General features: G+C 32.7%; 1 protein-coding gene across 9 annotated transcripts in view; it reads left to right on the top strand.

Moving 5' to 3' along the window:
- Positions 1 to 14994, top strand: part of cac (calcium voltage-gated channel subunit cacophony) — a 248158-nt gene that overhangs the window by 18517 nt on the left and 214647 nt on the right. For all 9 annotated transcript variants that reach the window (XM_083109913.1, XM_083109914.1, XM_083109912.1 and 6 more), the window contains exons 5-7: positions 2706 to 2821; positions 4071 to 4130; positions 5294 to 5395. In XM_083109913.1, the coding sequence (XP_082966039.1) occupies positions 2706 to 2821; positions 4071 to 4130; positions 5294 to 5395 (278 nt within the window). The remainder of the gene's footprint in view (positions 1 to 2705; positions 2822 to 4070; positions 4131 to 5293; positions 5396 to 14994) is intronic.

Below are 14994 nucleotides of genomic sequence, written 5' to 3'. Positions count from 1 at the left end.
AAAAATTAGTAAACGAAATGTAAGGGGAGAATGAAAACTTACCAGTCTCTTGCTTCTATATCAGGCGATTGACTTCAGTACAGTGATATTCCGAAGTGACTTTGCTTTCGATATACTTTCGGCAAATGATTTCTAAGAAAAATTAAATGCATAGTTCTATCGCTTGGCGTGGGAGGAAATCCAAACCCATCACTAAACTTTCTAGAAACTAACTGCCGTCATCTGTCGTTCAAAGAAAGTTATTCCCCTGCCGCATTCCTTGTACCGAAACACGCCTGCTGAAACCAAGTTGGGACAAACAAAAGTCTAAAGTTGGAAAGGAAAAGGGGGATTAGCCAAGGTATTTGAATTTCCAGGAAAATGCTATGTACTAGTACTATGTCTGAGACACGTCCCACCACTTTCATGGGCGATGACCATTTTGACTGCGGGAAGTCTCTAAAGAGAGGGATGTCCGCAAACACCAAAGATAGTGGAAGGATTACCAACAGGTGCATCATTGGCTTTTGGAACCTCATTGGGGTTATTGTTACATGAGACTGCATCTGTATGAACGAAGTCTGGTAGACTTCGAAGAGAACTAAACAGAACTCCTATGGGGAGTTATCTGCGTACAGATCTTTGTGTGACGCACTCGCTGTTCCCGGAAACTTGAGTACAGGTTCATTCAACAAATTCACTATTTTTAATTTTATTTCAAAACCAAAGGTAAGTTGGAAAAGGTGAAGAAAACTTTGAAATGGAAAAAGACAATTGGTTTTGGTCGCACCTCTAGCAACTCAAAAATAATGGTATCGGCTAAAATCAGTGCAAAAATATCAACCTATATTACTGATACCGATACTGATACATCGGTATCGGCTCAGCCCTAGTTTTTATGTATATTTTTCATACTATAAAAGTTTGCCTTGGTCATCATTTAACCTTTAGGAGCCCGATCGTCTCAATCAAGATGCTCTCATGTAACCCTCAGGAGCCCGATCATCTCGATCGAGATATTCTGTCAAGGTCGTAGTTTTTACATTATAACTTCACTATTTTTGGCTAGAATTTCTATTTTCTTTTTTCATATTGTTGTTAACACATGGATTTAACAGAAATTATTGTTGCACGTTTTTTCTTTTCATGAAAATGGCAGGAAAAAGGCCACTTCTTTTTTCAAGGGAAAACTTTTGCCAACAAAGGAAGGCCAGCTTTGTTGTTCTAAATCAATGTGTTTCCCTTTCCCCTGATATCATTCATCTCTCTAGAGCAATTAGCCTCTGAGCTACAGTCATTTCAAGGTACCACTGCATTTTGAAGCTTGAATCAGTGGCATGCTGACCATTCCTTTTGGGGGTACAATTCGCGTTACATTGGTCATATGATAATAATGCAAATATTTTTGTGTTCCTTACATGTCAGCAATAATTTCCATTTGCATGTCGACACTGCCATGTACTTTTTTCTTGGAAGGAGGGCGGGATCTCCATTTTTTTTCCGAAATTTTGGAATTTTGAGTGTTCTCCCCCTCCACCTGCCACATATACGCCGAATTTGCAAAAAAATGATATAGTCTGAATCTCTAGTTCATTCCACATACAACAATATATCACTCATCTCTCTACAACAATTAGCCTCCAATTTACACTCATTTCATTGAAACTGCATTTTGCTCAAAATCGGCTCGGGCATCAAGGGGGTTACATGTGAAAATAGCCTTGGGCTCCAAAAGGTTAAAGAAATTGCATGTATGTGTAAAAATATATTTTTTTTACAGTAAGCTCTTGTCCCAAACTAAGTATGTATTTATTACAGAGAATTTTCAAATGAAAGGGCACGTGTTGATAGGCGTGAAAGTTTTTACAAAACCAGAAGAAAACAATACTTTGCCCATTCACTCGATGCATATTTCAATTGGATTTGCCAAGCAGGTATCAGCATTCTGAAGGAGAACAGTGTTCCCAAATTATGTAGCAGTATTTATAAATATTTGTATACTATACTGTAGCTCAACTTTGCTCCCAGAACACTGATTAACTCACAACAGTTGTTAAGCTATTTCCCATGCTACGTCATAATGTAAATGACACTTCTTTTTTTATTCCCCAAAAGTCTGTTTAAACTCTGCTTGTGGCTTCGCTTCTCTAAACAATGTATACTGCTGCAGTGTTGCAAACTCAAGTGCTAAAAGTTCTATAGAAAAAATGCTTATTTAAAATTGCTAGTTTTAGTTATTTATGGATCCCTGTATTTGTATATTATAGAAAAATGTACACATCCTGTTACTAAATTGGCCAAATAACCATATTTACTGAAGTCATAAACAAAAGATTTTTATTAGCACTAGATTTTGCCTTAAATTAATATTCACTAAGTTATAAATTATATTAAAGAATTTGTCAGGTGGAGTGTAGAAAAGAATAATAATTTATCATCCTTGTTGTTACTCACCTGATGAAAACTATTGAAAAACTCAGAATATTTAAAACGCGAAATACATACCAATAAAATACGTTGAGTGGATTGTACTTATTTATCATAAATTGTGTTGGCCCAAGTGTAAGCTATACTTTGAGAAGATAATTTACACACAAAAATTGTGATTTAACAATTTGTGAAACCATCTGGTGCTATTCGTAATAAAATCTCTTGTTCACATGACCCATGCTATAAACCTGTAATCATTTAGTGTATTTCATCCCTGTATTGCTTACCTTTTACAGAGAATTTGCCAAAGAAAGAGAAAAAGTAGAAAACAGACAAGAATTTTTAAAACTTAGAAGGCAGCAGCAGTTAGAAAGAGAATTGAATGGTTATGTTGAATGGATTTGCAAAGCAGGTAAGATACAATTGGTAGAAATGGCAATAGGTTAATCAATACTCCATTTGCATTGGCTAATATGGGCATATCAATGTACACATCAGTAAAATTGTTACTAATTTATACAAAAAGCATCTAACTTAATGCAAAAATTATGCCATTTTGTTTTTATGTTTGTGAATAGACCCTAATTTTGCAAAGTAAATTTCTTATTATACTGAAAGAAGTACTCATTTATCTGTGAAACTGGCTTTTAAGAATTAAACAAGTGTTCTCAGGTTACCAGCCAGGTTAAATTGTCTTTTAACTTGTAACTTGAAAATACTTGTCCCCCCCCCCCCCCGACGACACCTATATATTAATTAGGAAGTTGAATGAACTACAGTAATCAGATTTTACATAAAATATTGCCAATTAGAGTCCATGTTATAGTTATCAGTATTGGTTTTACCTTAGTCTTTGAGTATCAGCCCATACTTTGTGATAGTAAATACATCTATTACTTGGTAATAGATAGGGACATGCATATTTCATTTTTGACGAAAAAACGAAATGTCAAAAAACACATTGTTATGTTAATTTTTCATGTTTTTGAAAGGTGTGGGATGCATTTTGCTACCATGTTTTGTCACGAAATAATGCGAATTGAACTGCAAAATGCGAAATAAACTCTTTTAACACAAAATTTAGGGTTTATTTACCGATGCGACACCTTCCGAGGTCTGAATTATCCTGCAAGTAATGCAATTCATGGAAAATTGATTAATTCTGCTGTTAATATTGGAGAAGAAAAAATGAACTCTCTCACACGGAAATAAACTTAATACTCTGATAACTACATAAATGTGCTTTAAAAGTAAAATGTTAATTTTGTGTAATAAGTGTAGATTTTAAATCAAATTTAGGATCATATTCATAATTTTAAAACCAAAATGTCTCTTTATATACCACACTTCATCAGATTTTTCACTGCTATAACAGCGAAATTTTATTTTATTTACCGCTTTTGAACCCGAAATTGACTTGTTTTTGTACCAAAATTTTGCTTTTTTATTCACCAAAATTATGTGCCTCTAGTAATAGAATACAGGGAATAAATATGGCATAAACTTTTCAAAGTTATCTGAACTAGTTATTTGAAATAGATTATAGCAAAATGTTTCAGATTTATCGAATTTGAAACCTATCACAGTAATGAGACTCAGAATGTAAATTTTGATACAGCTGTTCTATTTGATATTTTCATTATTTTTCTTGTAAATTTCAGAGGAAGTTATACTTGCAGAGGAGAGAACAACGGAGGAGGAAAAAATGCATATAATGGAAGGTAAGAATTTTGATAAATATTTCCTAATGAAATTTACGTTAATTTGGTTTGCAATTTTACCTTCCTCTGTTTTTTTCCCTGATCAATTATACTTTTCTAAGCTCGGTTTTTCTGCTTATGGTTCACCACTCCAGTTATTATCTCTAAAGCACACCTTACATATATGACAGAAGTGGTGGGGAAAAATTTTTGTGCAATTGTAGTTTTTTTGTTTTCGTTACTGCATATTAGGAAATGCATGACAACGTCTCAGTGAGATGGCAGATTTTTGTGAGTTCAATTAAAGATAAGACATTATTTCTGTCATTTTTCCTAACCTAGTAATAACTTCATGTTTTGGGGGAATAACATATATGGTAGAAAATTATTAGTTAATTTCAACAAAGTCTATGTACAGTGGAACCTGAATTTTACGTTCCCAGATTATACATTTTCTCACATTATACATTCAATCTTGATGGTCCCAACAGCAAAATGTTACAAAATTTTCCTGAGTTTTACATTTTCCAGCATTTTAAGTTTTTTTCAGCTTGATTTCCTGAGAAACGTAAAATCAAGGTTCTTTATTACCAATTTCTAGGGGCATGCATATTTTGTTTTTGATGAAAACGCAAAATGTGAATAGCACATTGTGATGTTAATTTTACATGTTTTTGAAAGGTGTGAGGTTCATTTTTCTACCATGTTTTGTGACGAAATGATGCGAAATGAACTCCAAGTGCGAAATATACTCTGAAATTTAGGGTTTATGTACTGATGCGACACCTTCCGAGGTCTGAATTATCCTGCAAGTTATGCAAACCATGAAAAAACTATTAATTCTGCTGTAAATATTAGAGAAGCAAAAATGGATTTTTTTACACAGGAAAGAAGTTAATACTCTGATAACTATATAAATGTACTATTGAAAGCGAAGTATTAATTTTGTGAAATAAGTAGTTTTTTACTTCAAATCTAGGTTTTTTATTCACCATTTTAACACTGAAAGGCCATTTAATATATCACTTGGGATCCCAAAATATACCCAGTTTTTGTACCGAAATCTTGATTTTTTATTCACCATAAACATGTGTGGCTCTCTACCAATTTCATTTGCAATCACAAAACCGATACTAGTAATGGATGTATTTTCAACAATCATTGTTCTATAATTCTCTTAACAGCTCGAAGAAGAGCAGCGGCGAAGAGGAAAAAATTGAAAAACCTGGGAAAGAGTAAAAGCACAGACACAGAGGAGGAGGAGAATGAAGAAGAAGGAGATGATGGTTAGTATTTATGCTTCTTATCTTCATTATTGAATACAATTACACTTCTTTTTTTTTTCTTAAAAAAAGGAAAAAGAACATAGTATTTACATGATAGTGGTTCTGCTTTTACGTATACCTCCTGTTGTTCTTGTGGAAACTTAGCGTAAGAAACATACTTACACCCCTTTCTCCATGAAATAACCTTCTAACAAAATGAAACAATGAAATCAAGATAAGGCCACTTCATTTGGTTTCCTTAAAAGATATTTCAGTTGAATCTTTTATGTACTTATGTAACATTTCATCTCACTTCACAAGGCTTCAAAGTAAGTACAATAAAATTATTCTCTTTGCATGCCATTATGCATCCCTAAAGAAATTATAAATATTTCTTTTAAAAAAGTATGCATGTCTCTGAAAGATCCTTTCTTACGAAACTAGTAAGAGAAATTGGAAACTAAATAAATGTTCCTTAGCTTTCTTATACACATAAGAATTTTTCCCGGAATATATGCAAATTTCGTTTATCTAGGTATGTTTATAAAGGTTTTAGGCTTGAAATTTGAGGCTAGTGTGAGCATAGTTATTAGTTATCCCTTATCAGAGTATAAGCACAGAAATCCTGGTAGGACAATATTTCTGTATGTTTAATAAAGAAGAATATAAATATGAATAGATAAGAATCAATGTAGATATAATGTGTTGTCAAAATCCACTTAATTTTACAAGTAATACAAATTTGACTGGAAAATATGATAATAGTCATTAGTTTGTCTTGGAAAATATTACTAACTCCATTTTTTGAGAATGGTTAGGGATGGTGCTAACTTATACTAGTGATGGGTATTTGAATCCAAATTAACCAAATCCTCAATCTGTTATCCAGACTTTGTATCCTGGACCTGACGTCTGAATTGTGGATTGATATCCAAACCTGGTATCCTGAGTTCAATATCTCAATCTTCAATCTTGGACTTGATATCCGAATCTGGGATTCCTGGATCTGACTCCTGAATTCCAAATCTTTGATATGCAGATCTGAATCCTGAATTTTGAATTCAATATTCAAAACTGGAATCCTTGTATCCGATATCTGAACCTGGGATTCTGAATCTCAAATTTGATATCCAAATCTGAAATTCTGTTTCTCATATCTGAATTTTAAATCTTTGATTTGATATCAGATTCTGGGCCTGAATCATCCTGAATCTTAGATTTTATATCTGCACATTGGATTTTGGATTGAGTATCTGAATCATGAATCCAATCTTCAAAACTTAATTATCCAAATTTATTAGAATCCAATCATCAAATCCTCCACATGTGAATCCACCCGTTGCTAATTTAAATTCCATCTAGAAAACTGCAAATTTTTAGACACAATGAGGAAACATGCTGAAGAACTCCTTAAACTTCAAAACTAAAATATATATTTCTCCTTCATTTATACAAATATTACCCATGTGTGATTGCAACTTACTATTTTTAAGGTGGGGATATATATTTATTACTATCAAAGAAGGATCAAGAAATATCATTAGACACACATATTTGTGGTGAAAAAAAAATTATAACTTGGTACAAGAGCTGAGCAAAATTAAGGTTCAACATCAGTTTATGAAATATATCATGGTGTTATAAAGGTGAATAAAAAACTCAGTATTATAATATATTTTTCTTATAATGATTTCTTAGTTATATTTTTGTAATAGCCTTCTTTTAGTGAAATGTCATTTTTGTTAAATGTTAATACTTTATTGAAACACACAAAAAAATGTTTGTATAATACATCTCGAGGACACTCATATCTTTTTTCACAAAAGAGATGAGTTTGCAACAGTTAGATGCATTTTTTTCAGGAATGCAATATTTTGTGTGGATTGTTAGTTTTTAAAATATTAAATTTTCATTACAATATTATACATTTATAGCTTGTTAGGGAATACTAAATCTGATGTTTTCCATATGTATAATAACATTTATTGCATTGTATCTTCAAAAGTTAATCTAATTATTGAACACTTTTTGAAGTAAATGCTATATTTTGTATTCACATTCAAATCAGTTTATATTAATCTTTACATAGAATATTGGCCCCTACTTTCCATTAGACTTATTCATTGAAGGAAATATTATAGGTAGAATTATAAAAAATAACTAAGATTGTCAAAAATGTAAGTATTTAGAAATTGACTGACACGACAGAAAAAATACATTTATTTACCACCTAATACACTTAATGTTTTTGTTTAAGATAATAAGATTACTGCACAAACATTATTATCCCTTGAGAAATAGAAACAATATTTTATAAGTACACGGCATTGTTTTATTTATCATATGTTAACAGTTTTTTTATTCTTGTTATTAATCATATCCATATAATGAGTTCAACAGAAATTAAGTGAATTGTTGGGAATCCTTGAATTTACAAGAAATATCGATCATAAAAGCCATGTTGCAATATTATTTTGTATTATGTAATTACAGTGGCATAAGGTTCATATTGATAATATTTACAATATGTTTATTTTCTTAAATAGGGTTCTTTAAAGGGGAGGATTTTAAAAAGACTTTTTTTATTCTCTCTTGGCATTCTTCTGTCCAAAAAAAATCTAGAAACAAAACCATCAAAAATCACATTTTCCTTAATTTTTTTTTCTGAAGCAGAACCACTTATCAATTACTATGAATAAAATTTAATACTTTTATTTGTTACAATTTCACTACTCTTAAGGAAAACATCATTGGTCTTGAATACATGTGTGTTTCTATATAATTGTAACTGTCACCTAAAAAAAGAGAAGTTATAAAGACTTCAGAAATTTACCAAGTACTTTTTCTTTCAGTGCCTAAGAAAAAGCTTAAAGGTATGGGCATTGTCAAATAGTAGTGTTGCTGCAAAATTAGTTATTTGTCTAGATATTAGTAGATTATTTTCCCATTGTATTTTGAAGTATTTTGTAGTTCATTTTATAGAAAAGATTTGCTGTGGAAGATGGAACATAATATATACATATTATATTTTGGAGAAATTATTGTATTGGCAAGTTTCAGAGTTAACTCTTAAGATTATGCTAGAAGTAGCATGCTGATGGTCCTTATTACAGCACCTTATAGAAGATTTTAAATAATTTTCATTTTTTTTTCATATAAGGAAAACCTGTTTTATTGAAGTTTTAATATTAAAATTATAATAATTACTACAATTACAAAACATTAATAGAAATTAATCCCTGAATAATTGCAATGTTATGCTAAACAGAAATGGTATGTTACATTGCAAATGCAAATATATAAATTTTAAATTCGAAAGTTTCCCCTACACATGTTGCTACATAACTATGTAGGATTTTGCATTGATCTTGAAAACAGTAAGTAAATAAATTAAAATGTTCTGTATCATTTGTACACTAGATAACGCAAACTTGTTAGCAAGAAATGAAAGGCAGGCATTGATTATTCCATGGTATAACTAAAATATTGAATTATTACTTAATCAGTGCAGATTCAGATTGCAATTCTTACACCAGATTTGTGGAGAACAATCACATATAATAGATCCTTAAATTTCAAAAACAGGCTAAATTTCTGGGAGTATGCAACATTAATTGAAATTTACCAATTCATAATTGCTGTACGTACTTGCAGAATCAATAATTTACATAATACACACAAATGTGCATTTTTAAAAAAGGAAATTAACTTCTGAAGCCCCAAAACTTCAATACATGATTGGGATATACAGGACTGGTTATGTGTCCTAAAAATACAATTCACCTACTTCTTACAAAAATTCATTGCAGTTTTTTCCATTAGTGGAATTCATCTTAGCAAGCAATGGAGTACAATGCAATATAATATTTTCTTTCAACCAAGATAAATTCTTTTGAATGCATATTTGTAGGGCATGTGCTCTTGAAGATAATTTCCCCTTAGCTTTGCAATTGAGGAATGTTGGTATTAATAAGTGGAATATATTTCTAAAATACTGCTGTATCCTGGGTAACTTAGGAGGTGCAAGTATAGAAGAAAGTTGATTTGAGATATAAAATAATGATTACTTGTTTACAACTGGTTACTTTTTACTATTACCAAACCTGTTTGGCCTCCAGCAACCAGCCATTAATCTTACATCACTCTAGAATTCATTGCACTACATTTGATGACATCATTTTCAAATATATGTTCATTAAAATTGTTTTTTTTTCTTTACTCAGTAGTTGAACTTTTAGCTAATCTGTACAATATCATACATGATTTCATGGTATGGGATAGTATAGATGGTGAAAGCATTTTGTAGGTAACGTTTCGTATTTCCGCATTAGTGTTCTTGTTGAGTGATTAATTTCGAAGGAGCCGGACCACGTGGCAGAGTGGTTAGCATATCGTGCTATGATGCCAGGGGTCCCAGGTTCGAATCCTGGCCTGGGCATGGATGTTTGTAAGTGTCCATTCATCATATCACCACTCATCCACATTTTCGCAAATTACCCAAAAGTGGCACAAAAAGCTATGTAAAGTAAAGCAAATCAATCAAATTTCGAAGGACTACTGCCTTCAGTAATTGTAATAAAAATGGAGATATGTCCAGCCATCCACATCCAGCCTAGAAACTGCAACTTGCAACAGAGGTCCTGGTTTTGAACCCCAGCCTGGACGTGGGTGTTCTTCGTGAGTGTACCTTCGCCAATTTCATCATATCATTGTTCAACCTCATCTTCGCAATTAGCCATAAGTGAAGAAAAAGCGAAGTAAAAGAAATCAAATCAATCAGTCAATCAAGACCGCAACCTGTATTAATGAAGTCAGTGCTGCTTCTAAATTAATCAATCAACAAAAACAGCAACAGAGAAATATGAAACTTAACCTACACAATCAAACATGATGTCAAGCTCAGGTTACAAAAGTTTTAGTTTCTTTTTCTTTTTTAAACCATTATTCACATCAACAGAGACCAAAATAATGTCCCATAATGGTAATCTTATCAGATTATAAGAGACGGAGAGTAATCAGTTCTTTACTTCTCAATTTTCTGCTTTTACTACAACAGTTATTTTTTAAGTAAGGTCTGTTTTGCAATAAAAATGAAGTAAGTAAAAGTTTTTTTCAAAGAAAAACATTTATTTTCTGAATTGACGTACACTTCTCTATTTTTCTACATAATTTCCTTGCTGGTTTGAACATTTATCGTAACGAAGTATGACTTTTTGGATACCCTCCTCATAGAACTCTACCGCCTGTTATGATGGCCAGTTACTCACGGTCGTTTTCACTTCTTCATCAGTGTTTGAACATTTGCCGCCCAGGAAGGTCTTCAGATGGCGGAAGAGGTGGTAGTCGCTAGGCGCAAGGTCCGTTTGTGAATACTGTTTGAAATTGCACGTGGGAATGAGTGTGCGTGCAGGCTCCCGGCATTCTTTGAGCAGCATCATGGCAACTGTGTTTCGGGACAGGCAGGGTGTTTTGTTAGTGGACTTTTTGCTGCAAGGAACAACAATTAACTCAGCTTCCGTGAGTAACTGGCTATCATCACAGGCCGCAGAGTTCTATGAGGAGGGTATCCAAAAACTCGTAGTTTGTTACAATAAATGTTTAAACCAGCAAGGAAATTATGTAGAAAAATAGAGAAGTGTATGTCAATTCAGAAAATAATTGTTTTTTTGAAAAACATTTACTTACTTCATTTTTATTGCAAAACAGACCTTACTTAAAAAATAACCCTCATATTTCAGTGACAAACAGCAGCTCTCTTGATTCCTCTGTAGAGTGTTAATATTGTTATAATAATAACAACAACAAAGTTTGTAAAGTATAGTGGAACCAGAATTGTATGTTCCTGTTAAATTTTTCCCAGTTATACAGGAAGTTTCGTAACTCACCCACAGGAATGAGAGCATGTCAATAAATCATATATTTTAACTGCCTTACAAATGTTCGATATGTGCTGCCCTGGTGGCTCAACATACATCAGTCCTGTAATCTAGCTCCTGCCACATATGTACCAACACATTAACATTGATGGTAGCAACTGCATCAATGATTCTTTGTTCAATCTCTGGTAAATGAGTCATGTAAACACGAACTTTAACATAATCACACCTTCCACTATAACATTTGACTCAGTTTTAGCAAATTGTAGGACACAAAAAAGCTTCCTCTTCACCTGAAAATGCCTCCTAGTGGAGAAAGAAGTGACTAAACCAAAGCATCTGTCATGAAACAAACTTGTACATTTTCTCTAACTCTGGTCATGCTTTCAACTTGTGTATGTGTGTTGCTACTGCATTGTCGAACTTCAAAATCCTGGAGGGACTTATGATACTGGTGTACATTCAATATTCGTGGTCTGAACATAGTAAAATGTTGTAAAATTTTTCCCACTTTTACAGTTTCTTGCATTTTTAAGTTTTTCACCTTTATCCCTGAAAAACATAAAATCGAGGTTCCACTGTATTACTTTACAAAATCTTTTTCTTATAATTTACAGTTGTTACAAGCAATTAAACTTTTTTTTTTAGTCTAACATTTTGGGAGACAGGTTTAAACAAATCGGAGGCCTCGTTCATTGCAAAAAAAAAGAGCATTGGAAGTAATTAAGTAATGCAGGTGGAAATACAGATTCACTATTGAGTTCCCTGTTTTACACATGGGGAAATTTTCTTGTAGACAAGAAATAGATTGTAAAGTGCCTCATAATATTCAGGTTTTATATTTATAATATGACAGGATTCTCAGTTGATAACTTTGGACTTTTATAGGAGTCTAGCTGATTACCCGGCGTTGCCCGGGTATTTATTTATCCCAATCTTATAATAAACAGGAAAATAATAAATTCTAACTATAGTGTAAAATATAACAAATTTTAAATGTGATCATGAATGTCGCCAATTAGCTTAGCGACTCTGAAAACTATGGATTCGACACTAATCTAGGTCATTTGTGGCATTTTATTTTTCACGCCCGTGCCAATAGGTGATGAACTTAGAGTTGAACCGCATTGGGAGCGACTCCGAAAACTACGGATTCCACACTAATATCGGGTGTTTTCGCAACACGAAGTCATATCAGCCTGAATGTTAGACAACCCGAGAAACACTATCATTGTGCGGGATTGCATAGAGTCACGGATGTCTGTCTGTGCGGAATTTAATATCGGTCGTTTACGATTATTTTTACATGTCACCCCTTCCCACCCTGCTCCTAGGAGTGCCAGGGGTGTCTTACCCACAAAGTATTCTTTCCAGATTGCAAGTGATACGTGTACCAAGTTTGTTTGAAATTGCTCCAGGCATTCGAGAGTTATGCTGGAACAAAAATACATACACAACCACACACATACATCCATTTTTATATATATAGATAGAAGATAAAAAATAATACCTCATTTCACTGTTTATGTACTTGGCATTAACAATAACAGTAACATGGATCAGAGTACAAATAAATGTGTGATGAAGTGTTTTCCCAAAGTGTTACAAGTATTTAAAGTATTTAATTGCTTGTAAAAACCGTAAATTAAAAGAAAAGAATTCTACAGTGCAAGTGCTACATACATCTTTTTTTCATGACATAGTTAGAAAACTGATATGTGCATCTACCGAATAGGCAAAAACCAACATTACTATCTAGTTTTTATCTTTTAGATAGGGCATAACTTACACCACATGCCATCATTTCACTAAGTAATAAAGACCAGTTATGGTATGTACTTGCTTTCTTCTCCAGCTTTCACCACATCATGTGGCTTCCTCAGAAGAAAGGACAAGAATAGTCAGGATTTAAGACATGGGAAAGTAAGTTAAGGTTAAAAAGTTAAAAAGATGATGAAAGTATGCAGTGCCCTGTCACTCCTTCCTATTCCATGTCTGGCTGGCAACTGACTGTAACCTTTTTTAACCTTAACTTACCTTCCCGTGTCTTAAATCTTGACTATTCTTGTCCTTTCTCCTGAGGAAGCCACATGATGTGGTGAAAGCTTGAGAGCAAGGTAAGTACATGCCAAAACTGGTCTATTACTTAGTATTCTTTTAATTTACACGTAAAGAAATTATTTCAAGAGATACAAAAAAGACAACTATGCCAAATTGTCTATGTATATCTAGAGCACCAATGAAACATTGGCCCAAATGTATGCCAGACTGCCAGTCCGGTACTGCTGCATGAATTTGCGTGTAAGCATTGAAGATGAAGAGGGATATATGACTGTTCTATTTTGTACACTGCCGTAGCATACAGCTAGATCTGTGAGCAAAAATAAAGGAAAAACAAAGGATGCTGTATTTTCAGTTTCGGAAAAAGAACCTTATGTAAATATTATAACAGCAAATGAGTCTAATTGGCTTACCGAATAATTTTATAAGGTGCTGTGTTGGTAGAAAACATAATTATTCTCCCAGCCAGTCTACTTGCAACAAGACTGATAATTTTCCCAAGTAATGAATTATATCTTTGGTTGCTACAATTAATCAATTATTTCTTGCAGTATGCATGAGTATGCTGGTTTTATTAAAGTGGATATGTGTACCAGTACAGTAGTTGCATTACGTATTACAAGAGTAACTGATGCAAACTGCTTTAAGAATACAAACTATTCCGCTTTTACATTTTTCCTATGAGGTTGTACTTTATGCTTTGACTTGCTTGAAATTAGATTCTTTTTGAGGTGGAATGGTTTAATTTGAAAAGACCAAAGAGTTTTTTATATATTTGTTGACCATAATAACATTACTTTGTGGCATGGTTAGAATTGATTTTGCTGTTAACTCGAAGAGAATGTAGTGTTTTTGTATCATATTTTTCTTGGGGAATACATCCTTTTAGCTTTGTCTATGCTAGACATGTAAATCAACCTCAGAAATTATAGTTCGTCCATGTTGTAATTAATTTTAATGGGAAGTGGAAAGAAATATATCGTAATATCTTGTAATTTGAGGTAATATTCTTGGAACTGATTTTTTACCATATTATCCTCTTTTGACATTATTTCCTCACAAGGTAATTTTGTGTTTGAATATGCTGGTCTCTATGTTACATATAAACTACACTAAGTGTAATTAATACAAGTATGGTAATTTTCTTTCTTTCTTTTATTTCAAGGATCTATATGAAATTTGTGTCTGGTAAGATTTATTAATTTTGACAGAATTCATTACATGGTGCACCTTAGACTGGAATTTAGAAGAAAGAATTCAATTTTTATATTCATATCGCTGATAACAGCACCAGAAAAATGACTGGGGACTGGCTTTTGAAAAATATGTATGTGCAGTATGTCAAAATGTCCAGCACACTAAAAAGATTCAGACATGTAAGAAACATAAGTTCTTTTTAACGTTAATTATAAAATGAATGTGGCTACATGAACAATTTGCAAAGACCTTCAAATTGTAAGGAACTAAACTCTAAGCTGCAATTTTTCAATAAACTTTCACAATGTTGTGTGTAATTTAGGAGGAAATGTGAGGGGGGATTGTGAATATTTTGACTACAATAACTGTCATAAAATTTTAGGCTTATTCTCATATTGTATGTAAGCAAAATTGGTTTATATGTTTCATGATGGTAGACTGAAATAAATTTCCTCCCTATGTTGAGAGCATAACAAATTCTACTCA

The sequence above is a fragment of the Lepisma saccharinum genome, chromosome 23, assembly GCF_977018435.1.
Source record: "Lepisma saccharinum chromosome 23, izLepSacc3.1, whole genome shotgun sequence".
NCBI classification, from domain to species: Eukaryota; Metazoa; Arthropoda; class Insecta; order Zygentoma; family Lepismatidae; genus Lepisma; species Lepisma saccharinum.
The sequence above is the reverse complement of the archived record's forward strand: the minus strand, read 5'-3'. Positions and strand labels throughout refer to the sequence as shown.